The 15,594-nt window shown below is 45.2% G+C and overlaps 1 protein-coding gene across 3 annotated transcripts in view; it reads left to right on the top strand.

The window, feature by feature from the left end:
- LCAT (lecithin-cholesterol acyltransferase) overlaps positions 1 to 14,960 on the top strand; it is a 499,529-nt gene extending 484,569 nt beyond the window's left edge. For 2 of the 3 annotated variants that reach the window (XM_069217600.1, XM_069217602.1), the window contains exon 6: positions 13,592 to 14,960. In XM_069217600.1, coding sequence (XP_069073701.1) covers positions 13,592 to 14,133 — 542 coding nt within the window. In that variant the 3' untranslated portion in view covers positions 14,134 to 14,960. The remainder of the gene's footprint in view (positions 1 to 13,591) is intronic. The other variant, XM_069217599.1, reaches the window with a different exon arrangement.
- The last annotated feature ends 634 nt before the right edge of the window (positions 14,961 to 15,594 follow it).

Below are 15,594 nucleotides of genomic sequence, written 5' to 3'. Positions count from 1 at the left end.
AACGTGGACGTTATTTCACTCAGGCTGCAGTGGCAGGCCTGTGTAAGAATTGTCAGAGCTCCCTATAGGTGGCAAAAGAAATGCTGCAGCCCATAGGGATCTCCTAGAACCCCAATACCCTGGGTACCTCAGTACCATATACTAGGGAATTATAAGGGTGTTCCAGTATGCCAATGTAAATTGTTAAAATTGGTCACTAGCCTGTTAGTGACAATTTGAAAGAAATGAGAGAGCATAACCACTGAGGTTCTGATTAGCAGAGCCTGAGTGAGACAGTTAGGCATCACACAGGGAACACATACCTATAGGTCACAAACTTATGAGCACTGGGGTCCTGGCTAGCAGGGTCCCAGTGACACATAACAAACATACTGAAAACATAGGGTTTTCACTATGAGCACTGGGCCCTGGCTAGCAGGATCCCAGTGAGACAGTGAAAACACCCTGACATACACTCACAAACAGGCCAAAAGTGGGGGTAACAAGGCTAGAAAGAGGCTACTTTCTCACACCCCCTAATGATACCACTCATCTTCCCGCGCAGTGTGGAGGAGAGATGCATTTTATAGCGCCAAACAAATGTCTTCGGTGCTCGGGCCGACTCTTGGGACCCAAGAATCGCGGGCACTGTAGCCCACCACTCATGATAGCACTCAATGTTGTCCCACGCAGCAGGGAGGAGTGACGCACTTTATAGCTCCAAACAAATGTTACTGATGCTAGGGCCACCTCGTGGGACCCGAGAGTGCTGGGCACTGTAGTCTCCCCCTGATTATAGCACTCAATATCATCCCACGCAGCGGGGATGGGTGACACACTTTATAGTGTCAAATAAATGTCTCAGGTGCTCGGGCTGCCTCCTGGGTCCCAATAGCCCACTACTGGTGATAGCACTCAATATCTTCCCTAAAACACACCTATATCACACCCCTGGGGTCAGGGGCCTTTCACCCTTACCCCTTATGCCACTTTCAATTTGGATTTATTTTCACCTTCGGGGACCATGCCCTGTGAAATAAAGCAGCCGCAACTTTCTAGTCAGGTTGCGGTCAGCCAATTACAGAGCTTCTTATAGCACGAGTATTCACAAAAATTTGCAGAATAATCTCAAAGTCACTGCAGCCAGAGATACACAAAGTTGGATTGAACAAATTTATACCAAATAGGCGAAAGCATGATCTGCATGCCAACAGCTAACTTTCTGCCAGGTTTGGTGTAATTCTGTCCAGTGGTTCAGGCTGTAGATGTGCCTAAATGTCCTGTGGGAATTACCATGGGAAGCACAACTTTTTTGATTCCCCCTTTTTCTTGTCTCCTGCTTGATGGATCATCCTAAAACTTTCCATGCACAACAAGAATCACTGGCACATTTGGGAAACTCTCTTGAAGAATCGTCAAATGATGCCAAAGATACAGGCAAGTCAAAAAATTATTTTTCTATGGAAACATGGTAATAACTAAACTACCTAGTGGCGGTATATGTGTATATATGTATGTGTGTGTGTGTGTGTGTGTGTATATATAAACACATAGAAGTGAATTGTATTCCACAGTCTATGATTAATGTAAATAATTCAATCAGTGAAAACACTATTCATAACCATAAAAGAAAACGTCATAATATTTTGCGGTATATACCTCATATTAACATAATCATACCTATGCCCAACGCATATCTAGAAATATGAAAAGGATGTCTTTGCATTGAACACAATGCTGATGTTATAGTAGAGTTGAACATTTTGATAATTAGAAAACAACAGATATCAGGAGTGTAGGTTTTTTTAAGTTTGCCAAAAAGTCAATAAATTACTTCAACATTTGGTTCAGTTGATTAAAAGTTGTGTACGTTGCAACTCTGCTTGCAAACGTCTACATTAAAGATTTAGAAAAAAATCACCCCTGCTGTCCTGTTAAAAAGGGATGCGCATACTCTTTCATATCTTTTTTATGGTTGAGTCTGCAAATGCATGCTCTAGAGCACACATCTTGGTTGCGAGACTCTGTTGTGTACAGTAAAACAACAAAATTGCAAGTTTTATTTTTTATACCTGACTTTCTTTTATTTTGCCAAGTTATCTTTTCTCACTTTGCACTCTTGTTTTATTTAGTTTTTGCTCGTGGGTACTGTTGTCAAAAGATGACGATTACCTTGTTCCAAATACTGCAAAGCGACATTGTTTATTTTTTATGTCTAATTTCTGAAATTATGCTTTAACACATAATTGTGCAGTACACCCCAGTTAACCACACTCCAATCTGCCCCACTACAATCCACCCAATCCACCCCACCCCACCCTATACCAATCCAGACAACTCACCGCAGTCCAATCCACTCCAAACCCACCCCACTCCAGTCATCGCAACCCACCCCAATCTAATCTGCCCCACTCCAATTCGCCCCACACCAGTCCAAAACAATCTGCCCCACTCCAATCCAAAATAATCTATCCCATTCAAATCTGGCCCCACTCCAGTCCAAAACAATCTGCCCCACTCCAATCCACCCCTCTCCAATCTAGAAGAATCTGTCCCACTCCAATCAGCTCTACTCCAATCTGTCCCACTCCCACCCGCCCCATCCCAATATGCTCCACTCCAGTCCAAAACAATATGCCCCACTCCAGTCTAATCCATTTCACCCCAATCCACCCCACTCCATCCCAATTCACCCCACTCCAATCCACCCCACTCCCATCTCATCCAATCCCCCACACCAACTCAATCCACCCCATTCAAACCAAATCTACCCACTCCAATTCACCCTATTACAATACACCCCATTCCACACCAAAACAATCCACCCCACTCCAATCAGCCCACTCCAATCCAAAACAATCTGCCCCACTCCAATCCAAAACAATCTGTCCCACTTCAATCCAAAAGTAACTTCCCCACTCCAATCTGCCCCAATTTAATCCAAAACGACCTGCCCCACTAAACCCTGCCCCACTCCAATCCCAAACAACCCACTCGAATCCAAAACAATATGCTCCACTTCAATTCGTCCTAGTCCAATACGATCCACCTCACCCCAATCCAATCAACCCCTCCCTATACAAATTCACCCCATTTCAGTCCACCACAATCCACCTCACTACAATCCAGTCCACCCCACACTAATCCAATCCACCCCAATCCAGCCCAGTCCGATCTACCCCACCCCAATTTCATACACCTCCCCCTAGTCAAATCCACCCAACCCCAATCCATCCCAGTCCAATCCACACAGTCCAGTCCAATCCACCCCTCTCCTGCCCAGTCAACCCCACTCCAGTCCAACACACTCCAATCCATCCCAATCTACTCCAATCCAAACCACCTCACTCCAATCCACCCCAGCCCACACCACTCCAATCAAGTCCACCGCTGACCAATCCATCTCACTCTTATCCATTCCACTCACACCAGTCTAACACACTCCAATCCATCCCACCCCACTCCAATCCATCCCAACCCACTCTATTTCAACCCACCCTACTCCAATCAAGTCCACTGCTACCCAATCCACCTCATTCCAATCCAATCCACCAACACCAGCCTAATCCATCCCACCCAATACTATCCACCCTACTCCAGTCTAATCCAGTCCACATGAATCCACCCTACTCCTGCCCAATCCACTCCACTCCAAACCACCTTAATCTACCCCAGTCCAATCTAGTCCACCGCTTTCCAGTCAATCTACTGCAGCCAATTCAATCCACCCACACCAGTCCAACCCAACCCACTCTAATCTAAGTAACACACTCCAATCCACCCCACCACAATCCACCCCACCCCATTCCAAACCACCTGATCCCACTCCACCTCTATTCACTTGTTTCCACCCCGATCCAATCCAATGCACCACCATCCAAAACCACCCTATCCCACCCTAATACACCCCATCCCACTAATCCACCCCACCCCACATTAACCCATTTTACCCCACCCTAATCCACCCCACTCCAATCCAATCCACTCCACCCCAATATGATCCACCCGACTATGGTCCATCCCAACCCAGTCCACTCCACTTGATTAAATTCAGCCCACACCAATCTAATTCACCCCACACCAATCCAATCCACCTCAATTCAATCCACCCCACTCTATTCCATCTGACTCCAATCCACCACACACAATCCAATCCAACCCAATTCAATCGACCCCAGTCAAATCCAACCCACCACTTCCATTCCACCCTACTCCAATCCACCTCACCCTGTTTCAATCCACTCCACTCCACTCAAATTCACCCCTCTCTACTCCAATACCAGCCCCAATCCCAGTTCAGTCCACAGCACTCCAATCCAATTCATCCTACCTGTCCTACTCCAATCCAATCCATGCCAAATCAATCCAATTCAATGCACCCCATGCCAGTCCCACTCTACAACACTCTACTTCCCCACTCCACTCTGACACTCCATGCAACTAACTTTTAGCCATGCTGAACAGCAGCCCATTGGTTTACAACATGGCAAAGCCAGTAGCTCTTGTATAGGCGAAAGGTATTGACTTTGCCAATGCTTCTTTCAGATGTGCTGAAGTACAGCTGTCATCTCCAGATTACACCATTCTGATCAGCGTCCACGTTCCTAAAGAGTGCTAAGCTGCACTGTAAAAAAATGCACAAGTTCAGTGGCTGTCACAATGTAGTAGAAACACATTTTAATGTAGTGCTGCTGGTCAGTAAATAGAGGAATTTCACAAAACTGAAGTAAAGGATTTTATTAACATTCCTAGAACATGAGCTGTTCTGGTTTTCTTGTAGCAGTATACATTTTATAATAGAGCATGGCTCTAATGTAAATCTGCTTTTGTTGCTGGCCTTCTTCTAGCCTGGCTGTCTCTTGTCAGCCCAGGAGGTCCTCAACGCAGAATCAATCTGCATATAATTTCCACTGATAGGAAAATGGAAAGTCTTATTTCAAAGGAGCATCTCAAAAATTGTCAGAAAGAGCTCAGAGAGTTTGCCTTATGTCATCTTTGAAACCCTCAAAAATATAGGGGCTCATTTTGACCCCGGCGGTAAAAACCGCCTACCACCGCATTGACAACTGCTAAAAGACCGTCGCCACGGCTACAAGCCGTCCACCTGATTATGCCCACAGCCTGATTTCCGCCAGAAGGATGGCGGAAATCCAGCTGTGGCCATGCTGCACTCCATCCATCATTTAATTTTGTCTTGTGATGTTGCTTTGTACGCCTTAAGTGGCAGAGGTAAGCCCAGACGTGGGTTCCTTGTTTGCTGCATCACTAGATTCAAGCTAGCCTGGCTGATGAAGGGTGATACCCTGAAAGTGGTCTCAGGATGCTTGTTTCCTGTCCAGGGAGGACCTGACCCAGCAGTTCAGGCTGGACTGTTCCCATAAGGAACAGGGTCAAGACTGATTTGCATATGGGTGGGTTCAAACTAGGGTGACGTGGCGAGCAAAATAACGATGGATTAAACCCAGATCTGTGACGGGGTGAGTGTTTGAAAGGTTTCAACACTCCATCCATCATTTTATTTTGTTTTGTGATGTTGCTTTGTGTGCAAGTGGCAGGGGTATGGCCGGACGTGGGTCCCTTGCTTGCTGTGCTCCTGGATTCAAGCTAGCCTGGCTGATGAAGGATGATACTCTGAAAACGGTCCCAGGATGGTTGTTTCCTGTCCACGGAGGACCTGGCCCAGCAGTTCGGGCTGGACTGTTCCCATACGGGACAGGGTCAAGACTGAATTGCAAATGGCTGGGTCCAAATTGGGGTGACGTGTCGAGCAAAATAACGATGGATTAAACCCACATCTGTGACTGGGGGTGAGTGTTTGAAAAGTTTCAACACTCCATCCATCATTTTATTTTGTTTTGTGATGTTGTTCGATTGCTAGGATCTGATCCATTCAAATGGAAATAGTCTCAGCACGGGCTAAATGGTTGAGTTGTAGTTTTATTTCTTCTTTAAGACCTCTGCAAAACAGTGTGACAAGAGTTTGTTCAATCCATGTGGTCTCTCCTGCCAACTGATGAAACAGGTAATGTTAGCCAAGATGTTTTGGCTGAGGGCCTTCTCCACTGAAAAAGCCAAATCTAGTCTTTCAAACAAATGTCTGAATGCTGTCAAGAAGGTTGAATAGTTGGAAAGACATGGATCTCTTGAAGCTACTATTGGGACCACCCAAGCCAGGGGTGGTCCAGACAGGACACTAATGAGGAATTCGACCTTGGTTCTATTCTGACTAAATTGTGTTGGAAGTAAGGCAAAGAAAACTATTGGGGCGTCAGTTAAATTCCTCCAGCTTGTTTGCTTATCCAGAAAACATGGAGTTGATGATGAAACTATTGGAACACTTGAAGCCCTAGCAACTAGAGATTGTTGTGGAGTGAGATTTTCCACACATAACTGTTGCAATTCTTGTGTCATTTGCTGGTCAGTCTGAAGCAAGGCTTGAACTTGATTGGCTTGATCTATAGGAGCCATGTCCTGGGCTTGATCTGTCTCCCCAGGTCCGAGCTCGAATTCTGGGTGTCACAAACTGTCGCCCTCTGAAGATTGGTGCCTAGCTGAAGTTAATTGGTGGTGGCTGGATCTGGAGGTCAAGGTCTTGATGGTCTTGGTCTGCCATAGGTAAGGGCCACCCCTTCTAGTAGTCGTGATGCCGCTAGCACAAGACAGTGCCAAAGCAGATAGTGCTTACCAGAAATAGTCAGGGAAAAAAACACAAGTGGACAAAAAACCTCCAAGGATGGCAGGTAAGATCAGGAGTGGGCGATAGGTTCCAGGAGCAGGCAAGGAGTCCAGGGAACAGGCCAGCAACAAGAAGCAGGCTGACAAGCATGCAGGAATACCAGGGAGAGGACTACCAAACAGGAACCAGGACTAACTGAAAACAAGTTGGGAGCGAAGAGGCTACGACAAGAGTGCCAGAGCGCAGCAACACAAGGAAAAGATTTCTGAATTCCTTTTATACCCCTCACCACAGGAAATGACATCATAAGGATTGGGGCCATGATGGATTGGGAAACCAGTGATGATCTAAGTGAGGATGCCATCTTCGATTGGAAAGCTTTATTCTATGAACCCTCACTAGACGATTCTGAGAAGATTGATTCTGGTAATGGAGACCCCAGAGGAGCCTCCTAGCTACTACCTCCCCAGGACAAGACTCAGTGGATTATACCGGCAGACTGACCACTGCCAGTTAAGTGTCTAAAAGGAATGCAGTGGCCCGCCAGTGTTCCCTGCACTTCTTCTGCCCTCTGGTGGCCCGTAATCCATTAAAGTGGGGGAGGTCATTGGCTTGTATCGCCATCCACCACATTTAGAAATCTCCACTTTCCCTGTGGACATTATTTTTCTGCCAGCTGCTTCTCTGAAGGCACTTAAAGTGTTCAAAGAAGGAGTTTGCTTTTGAAAAGCAAAATATGAATGATCTGAACTTCTTGAGAGTTTTCTCCCAGACTTTGGAGGTCATTTTTATTTTTTCTGTTCAGGGCCAACAGGCTTTCCCTGGTGGCCCCAAAGAGAAAAAAAACATCAGACAATCCTCTTTCAATAGGACGGATGGTCTGATGTACACAAACCACACCAAATCCATCAGACTACTGGTGTAGGCTTTCCACCTGTAGAAACACAATGGTCCGCCTGACTCTAAATAAAAGGAGTGCTACATTAGTTTGGTGGACAGGGTACTCCGCCGTGGTTGTGGTGGAGTACCTGACCACCAAACTCTAAATCAGGCCCTTGGTCACTTTCTGGGGCCCAGATTCCTCCTATGTGGCAATGGAAGGTACTGTGTCCAAGAAGGGTCACTTGAAGATGGCACTGTTGTATTTTAGGTCCAACTTAATCATCGAAATCTGTTGCCAAAAGATTTGAGTAGGGTTAACCTAAATATCGCAGTTGGTGAAGTTGTCTTGTCACTGGGGTCCCATAACCCCCTATAACCCTTCTCTGTCTCTCTGCATTTACACTTAGGTGTGTGTGTGTGTGTGTGTGTGTGTGTGTGTGTATGTGTGTGTGTGTGTGTGTGTGTGTGTGTTTTATTTAGAGCTCAGAAATTCTCCAGCAGGGCAAGGCTGCAGTTGAGCAGGGATCTTCTGTATGCCACCCCACTAAAGCTTCCTTTCTTATGCAAAAAGGCCTGAGCCAGACAAACCAGGAAATCTTGCCCACTGATGTCACGTCATTTTTGAGTACTACCAGCACATTATCCCACTACCCTGGAGGTCTCCAGACTTGTAATAATTATATGTATCTTCCTCCTGGCCACTCCTAATGTTACCAGATTGTTAGGGACAATGTCTAGGTCACCAGAGTACAGGTGGCAAAGGGAGACAAGCTTTATTGCTGGCAGTGACTGGGGGAGAGTGTTTGCATTGTTCAGCACTCGGTCCATCATCCTTTTGTGTTGCCTAGCAATCGAACATCAACTTCGGGAAGGCAGATCCGAAAGAACAAGGGCCCGCTCCTCCTCCTCATTTGAAAGTACTGGTTACCAGTTTGTAAAGTAGAATCCTCTCCTAAAGAGCTGGTTGCTCCTTCTGGTGCAGAGCCAATGCAAATTGTTGTGGCACGTGGGACACTATCTGAGGCAGAGAGAAAACATTTCTGTAAATATGGAGTTTGCATGTATTGTGGATCAACTGAACATCTAGTTCAAGCCTGTCCTGTTCACCCATCCCAGCCTTCTGGAAACATCAGATCCCATTCTTTGTGAAAGGGCAAAGGAAGTTAGTGTCTCATCTCATTCATCTAAGCTTTTGAAGAGTCTCGAGTCTCTCTCTTCATTTTACCAATCCTATTGGAAGCCCCAAATGCAAGAAAGGAGGAAATACCAGAACTTCTAGATAGCAGAGAAAGTGGTCTTTATTTGGATGAAAATTGGGCTCAAGAAAAGAGTGTTCCCTGAATTACTCAGAAGATTCCTGAGCAGGTTCAGACTGTCAATGGTACACGTTTTGTTTCCGGACCAGTTGAGGAAATGACAACTCCATTAAAGCTAGCTTCTGGAAAACACCATGAAAATGCTTTTTTTGATCTCCCTGCCACCCCAAACCAAATAATCATCTTGGGGGTGCTATGGTTGTCCCTCCATAATCTGTGCATCAACTAGGAAACAAAAACGATATCCCTGCCCTCTCAGTTTTGTGGCCACTTTTGGTTTTCTTCATAGGATTATGGACCCCAAGGAGATGGTTATGGCTCCTACGGAAAATCCTGGCTCAATCAATTTACTACAGGCCATACCAGAGCAATTTCAATATTTTTCTGATATGTTTGTGAAACCTAATAACTTCTCTTACCTTCACATTGATAGTTTGATGGTGTAATTCCCTTAGAACCTGGATCAGTGGTTCCTTTTGGAAGAATATATTCTCTCTTGGAGTCTGAGAGAAGATCTCAAGCTATATTTGAATGAGAACTTACAGAATGCACTAATCACCTGATCTTTCTCTCCTGCATAGGCTTCTATGTTCTTTGTTCCTATGAAATCGAACAAACTCAGACCCTGCATAGACGTTACAGGATTAAATAAGATCACCATCAAAGATTGGCATCCTTTACCAAGGTTATCTTAGAAGCCCTCAGGAGTGCTAAAATCTTTATTAAATAGATCTTTGTGGGGCCTACCATCTGTTGCACATCAAGGAGGGAGATGAATGGAAACATTTAGTACTCCCATAGACCACTTTGAGTGTTGGGTAATACCCTTTTGGTTAAGTAATGTTCCTGCTGTATTCTAGTATTTTATGGATCCATTTTCTCTGACATGCAAATCAATTTGTTGTGGTCTATCTTGAAGACATCTTGGTATATTCCAAAGACCCACAAACATGCCAGTCAAGTATAACTCACACTATGCTAAAATCAGTTATTCTGTAAGCTGGAAAAATATGATCAACTAGAAATGGAATAGTTAAGCTTTCGTTTAAATGGCACATGGTTTCCATGGGTCAGAACAAAGTTTCAGACACCCTAATCTAGCCCCCCCTTTCCAATGGAAAGGAGACTTAGGGCCTCATTACGGCCCTGGCGGCCGGCGGTACACTGGCGGTAACACGCCCAACAGGCTGGCGGTGTACCGGCAGTGAATTTTGACCGTGGCGCATTAGCCATGACCATACCGCCGGCCCCTCTAACTGACCACCAGGATTCCACCAAGGAGTCATAATCCCCAACCGCCGGCCTGTCCATGGGCTGGCGGTAAGGGGGACTCGGGTGCCCTTGGGGGCCCCTGCACTGCCCATGCATTTGGCATGGGCAGTGCAGGGGCCCCCATGCACAGCCCCATTGTGCATTTGAGCCGACGGCAATGTTGATGTGACTTTTCCGCCGGGCAAGCAGAAGGAAACACTGCTTCCGTCCGCTGGCCCAGTGGAAAAGTCATAATAGGGAGCCACATATACCGCCAGCACTGATGGTATAGTAGCACCCCCGGCTTCTGCGGTCTTTTAGTAAGACCACCAAAATCATAATGAGGGCCTTAATTCTTCCTTGGGTTTGCCAATTTTCATCTGCAGTTAATCAGAGACTTTGCTCAACTTTCAAGGGATATGACCTGAATCCTAAAGAAGGACATGCTATGTCATGGTTTTCACTGGGACACTCAAACTGATGAAGCCTTCTTCACACTAAAACAAGCCTTCACGCAAGCTCCAATCCTTCAACATCTGGATCCAAGAAAAAGATTCATTTTGGAGACGGATGCTTCTGACCTGGCTGTAGGGGCTGTTCTCTTACAGACTCAAGAAGATAATGGATTGGAACACCCAATATTTTATCTATCTCCTATTCTATCTGACTCAGAGAGAAATTACTGAGCTCTACAAAGGGAGCTCCTTGCAATGACAAAGGCCTGTTTGGAGTGGAGACAGTTTTTAATGGGAGCCAGTGAACCTTTCGAAATCCAAACAGACCATCGTAATCTTCAATGTTTTAAAAATCTACAATGCAAAAATAGTTGACAGGCTCGTTGGGCTTATTTTTTTAATCAGTACAACTTTTTTATTACATATATCCCCGCACTAGAAACATCTTTGCTGATGGCTAATCATGTGGATATCCCGAATCTCCAGCATCTTTTGGTCAGAACATACTCCCTCCTCAACGAATAATTGGAGCTACCCAATCATTTCTCAAAAAGGTGCAAGCTGATTATGCCAAAGAGGAGTGGAAAACACTTCAAGGACAAATAAATAAACAAGGAGACCTGCTGTATGAAGAGAGGTCTTTATTTATACTATCCAAAGCATTAAGAGGGGAAGTCTTTAAGATGTGCCACAATTCTGCAGCTTAAGACCACAGAGGAGCCAGGGCAACTTTAGAACTCCTATTCCACTCACACTCCCCTCATTTTGGCAGCCTTCAATTCAAGAAGACACTGATCTCTATGTCCTTTCCTGCCCTACTTGCGCTTTAAATAAGGCTTCTCACTTATAACCCTCTGGGCTTCTTCATCTCCTTCCAGTACCGCCCGACCCTGGCATACAATATCTACTGACTTTACTGTAGCATTACCATCCTTAGCTTTTCAGCGTAATCAAGTTATTATGGTAACAATTGACTCCTTATTTAAGATGTCTCATTTTACATCCTTAAAGAAATTACTTTTCACAAAAGACATGAGACAAATCTTTCTGAGGATTTTTTTTATCTCTATGGGCTCTCTCAGGTTATTGTACCTGGCGGAGGCCTTCAGTTTGTGTCCCGTTTTTGGAAATCATTTTGCAAATCCCTTCAAATTAAGGTTGCTTTGTCCTCAGCCTAACGCTATGACCCTTTTAAGACTGTCCAGCTCATTAATTCTCTAGCCTTCAGGATCTGCCTTTGCACTGGAAGATCCATCCTACATTTCCCTTGTCCCAAATGAAACCTTATCGGGTGGATCCTCACCATTGTCATTTTTTCCTGACTCCCCATGTTTTGGTGAATGATGTTCCTGAATATGAGATTCAAGAAATTAGTGATTCTTGATTCTTTTGAAAGAAACTGAAATTATTGATTCAGTGGAAAGGGCACCCTCCTAGTGAAAGGTCTTGGGAAGACTCTCTTCATCCTCCAGATCTGGTCCAACAATTATTTTCTTTGTTTGTTGGTAACCCCGGGCCCTCGAGGACGGGGCATACTGTTGTGCTACTGCCTCACCTGATGCCAATTACCATGGGGCTTGCAAGCAGGCAGGGCGCACTGAGGGCAGAAGAGGTGCAGGGAACGCCTGTGGACCGCAGTGTTAATCTTGGACACCTACCTGGCAGCATTCGACCTGTCAGTTTAATCTCCTGCATCTGTGCTCTTGTCCTGGGGACATAGTGGCTAGGAGGCACCTCTGAGGTCTCTTTTACCAGAATCAATCTTCTTTCCCAGATCTTCTAGTGAGGGTTCAAGGGATATAGCTTTTAAATCCAAGATGGTGGCTATCCATTTCCTCTGAGAGAGGCTTTTTTTTGGCAGGCACTATCTGCTTTGGCGCTGTCTTGTGCCAGTGGCATCATGGCTACTAGAAGGGGTCACCCTTAGCTCTGGTAGACCAAGACCTCAAGACCTGCTCCTGATCCAACCACCAATGAGAACTTCAGCTAGGCACCAATTTTTGGAGGATGAAATCAGCAGGAAAAGGCAGACAAGTGATTCTTTCAGTGAAATGGCCTCTGCGGCTATAAATGTAAAGTGGTCCCACTTTGAACATTTGTCGCTAAACCTGAGAATGCAAAAGAACCCCCAATTCAGCATGCACCACCTCAAGAACACCTTGCTACCCACAGACAAGCTCAACCTTCATGTTTTACTCGACCCATGCTTCATTGAGGTTGGCATGTAAGGTACATAAATTCCAGCCACACAAACCCCTCAGATTAACATTGACATTTGCATTCCTATTCTTTCTTATAGGCCCTCCTAAATATTTTCATTAAATATTCATATTCCTGGATCCCCCTTAGTCCACGTGTATCACTTTGATCACTTTGATTTTCTACTTTCTTGACTTTAATGCTGTTTTGCTGCTGCTTAAATATTTTACTCAGATTTTCTCTAAGAAAAGTCTACTGCTTAGCACCTTAGCTACCAGTGCTAAGCCTAGGGTTCTGCTGTAGAACCTGATATTCACTTGTTTTCAAATTAGTAGATTTTCTTTTAGGGAATTTATCTCTTGCTTTAACGTAGTTAATAATCAAGATGATCACATATCTAGGTTTTTGAAGGCTATGTTTAAAACCCTTTGAAATACGCTGTGTTAGAATAAGGGTCGTTAATGTAGGTTCATGCTCTCCACATTCACGCCAGATTTTAAAATTATCGACGTGAGCCTAATCTCAAAATCATATAAATGGGAAATTAATTACATTGAAAGCATTCTGGAAATCTGGCATGACATAATCCTGTTAGAGCCCCTGTTATTCACTGTCATGTTTCATGCTTCCAGACTGTCCACATGCTTTCACGACTTTATGATTTATTGTATTATGGACCAATGATTATTATATATGTATGTGGAATTGATTCGCTACACTTGCATTGCTCTGTATTTTTTGAAAATGATAAATAAAGAATAAAAAAAAGAAAAGCGATTTTTTTACCACAAAAAAGAAAAATCTTTCAAATAATATCTACTTTTGTCTTTTAGGAGATAACCAAGGGATCCCAATGGTCTCCAACATCAAGATTCGTGAAGAGCAGCGCATGACCACAACCAACCCCTGGATGATCCCAAGCAACCTGGCCTGGCCAGAGAGCCATGTGTTTGTGTCTATGCCTTCCTACAACTACACCTATGCTGACTACAAACGTTTTTTCCAAGATATTGATTTTGAAGATGGCTGGTACATGTGGGAGGACACCAAAGGCATACTCAAAGATCTACCCCCTCCTGGTGTTGAAGTCTTTTGCATCTACGGCACTGGGATCCCAACACCAGAGACTTATACATATGGTGAGGACTTCCCACCAGGAAATCCTATAGATATTACATATGCTGATGGGGATGATACAGTGCACACACGGAGTCTGAGCCTGTGCAAGCGCTGGCATAAACAACAAAAGGAAAAAGTCCATGTTATTGAGCTAGAAGAGGTTGAGCATCTGAACATTGTTTTTAATAATAGATCATTGAGCATCATCAATGAGATCCTGCAGGGAGACTATGGTAACAGTGATGGCCTAGATTAGTGACGCGAAAGCCTGGGTGTGGGGGAGGGGGAAAACTGACTGACAGCAAAAGGGTGAGGATTCTATCTACCTGGATGACTTTGAGACATTCTCTTGTATCTATAGACCTGTGCGAATACATAATATAAAGGTTACTCTTCGTAAATGTAGGTACTTTATTTTTAGCAGTTGCTCATAAAGTGTGTGTGTGTGTGTGTGTGTACAACAGATGGCTAAGTAAACAGAAGTTCTGTGTTTAGTCACAATAATACTACAAGCTTTGAACACACCTACTTGCTATTGCAGCACAACTATGCTATGTAGGATGTTCCTCTGAATTTGGTCTGTTAAGCTCGACAAAATAAATGTATCGCCAGATAATGTGTATTTTCAGGACCTCAGTGGTAGGTGGGTGTATAAAATAGATCTATTTGTTTTTCTGCTTTAATTGAAAGTGGCCTACTTAGAGTTGGGTAGCTCTGTAGCACTGTGGCCAACTCCAGAGCCACACAGTACTCATCACAAATAGTCTTCTATGAATATGTCTATGATATTTTTTGTGTATTTGATAAAGATTTCACAGATTTATAGATGTTTTCTTGAAGAGCTGAAAGTATGAATTTCCAGGAACCATACCCAATGCTATCACACCCAGAGACAACGCGGTCAGGATCATCATTTAATACAGAAACAGGACTATTTAGTTATTTGTTTAGAAGGACAGCCCCATTTCGGTGCTTACAATATATTACATTGAGAAACAGTTGCACTATGTCATATGATAAGTGAAAAGGTCGGGGGAAAATATCCATAAAATGATAAGCACATAGGGGGTGATTCTAACTGCGGCGGGCGGCGGAGGCCGCCCGCCGAAGTTCCCCCACCAAAATACCGCTCCGCGGTCGAAAGACCGCTGAGGGTATTTTGGGATTTGCCCTGGGCTGGCGGGCGGCCGCCAAAAGGCCGCCCGCCAGCCCAGGGCAAATCAACCTTCCCACTAAGATGCCGGCTCAGAATTGAGCCGGCGGTGTGGGAAGGTGCGACGGGTGCAGTTGCACCCGTCGCGTATTTCAGTGTCTGCTAGGCAGACACTGAAATACTTTGTGGGGCCCTCTTACGGGGGCCCCTGCCGTGCCCATGCCATTGGCATGGGCACGGCAGGGGCCCCCAGGGGCCCCGCGGCACCCCCTACCGCCATCCTGTTCCTGGCGGGCGAACCGCCAGGAACAGGATGGCGGTAGGGGGTGTCAGAATCCCCCATGGCAGCGCAGCAAGCTGCGCCGCCATGGGGGATTCTAAGGGCAGCGGTAAACCGGCGGGAGAACGCCGGTTTACCCTTTCTGACCGCGGCCAAACCGCTGCGGTCAGAATGCCCTGCGGGGCACCGCCGGTCTGTCGGCGGTGCTCCCGCCGACCCTGGCACCGCCGGGGTTAGAATGAGGGCCATAATGTTTGTCTTTTAACACTTCCTGAACAAATGAT

Source organism: Pleurodeles waltl, chromosome 12 (assembly GCF_031143425.1).
Source record: "Pleurodeles waltl isolate 20211129_DDA chromosome 12, aPleWal1.hap1.20221129, whole genome shotgun sequence".
NCBI classification, from domain to species: Eukaryota; Metazoa; Chordata; class Amphibia; order Caudata; family Salamandridae; genus Pleurodeles; species Pleurodeles waltl.
Note: the sequence above shows the minus strand (reverse complement) of the source record. Positions and strands in the feature narration are given on the sequence as shown.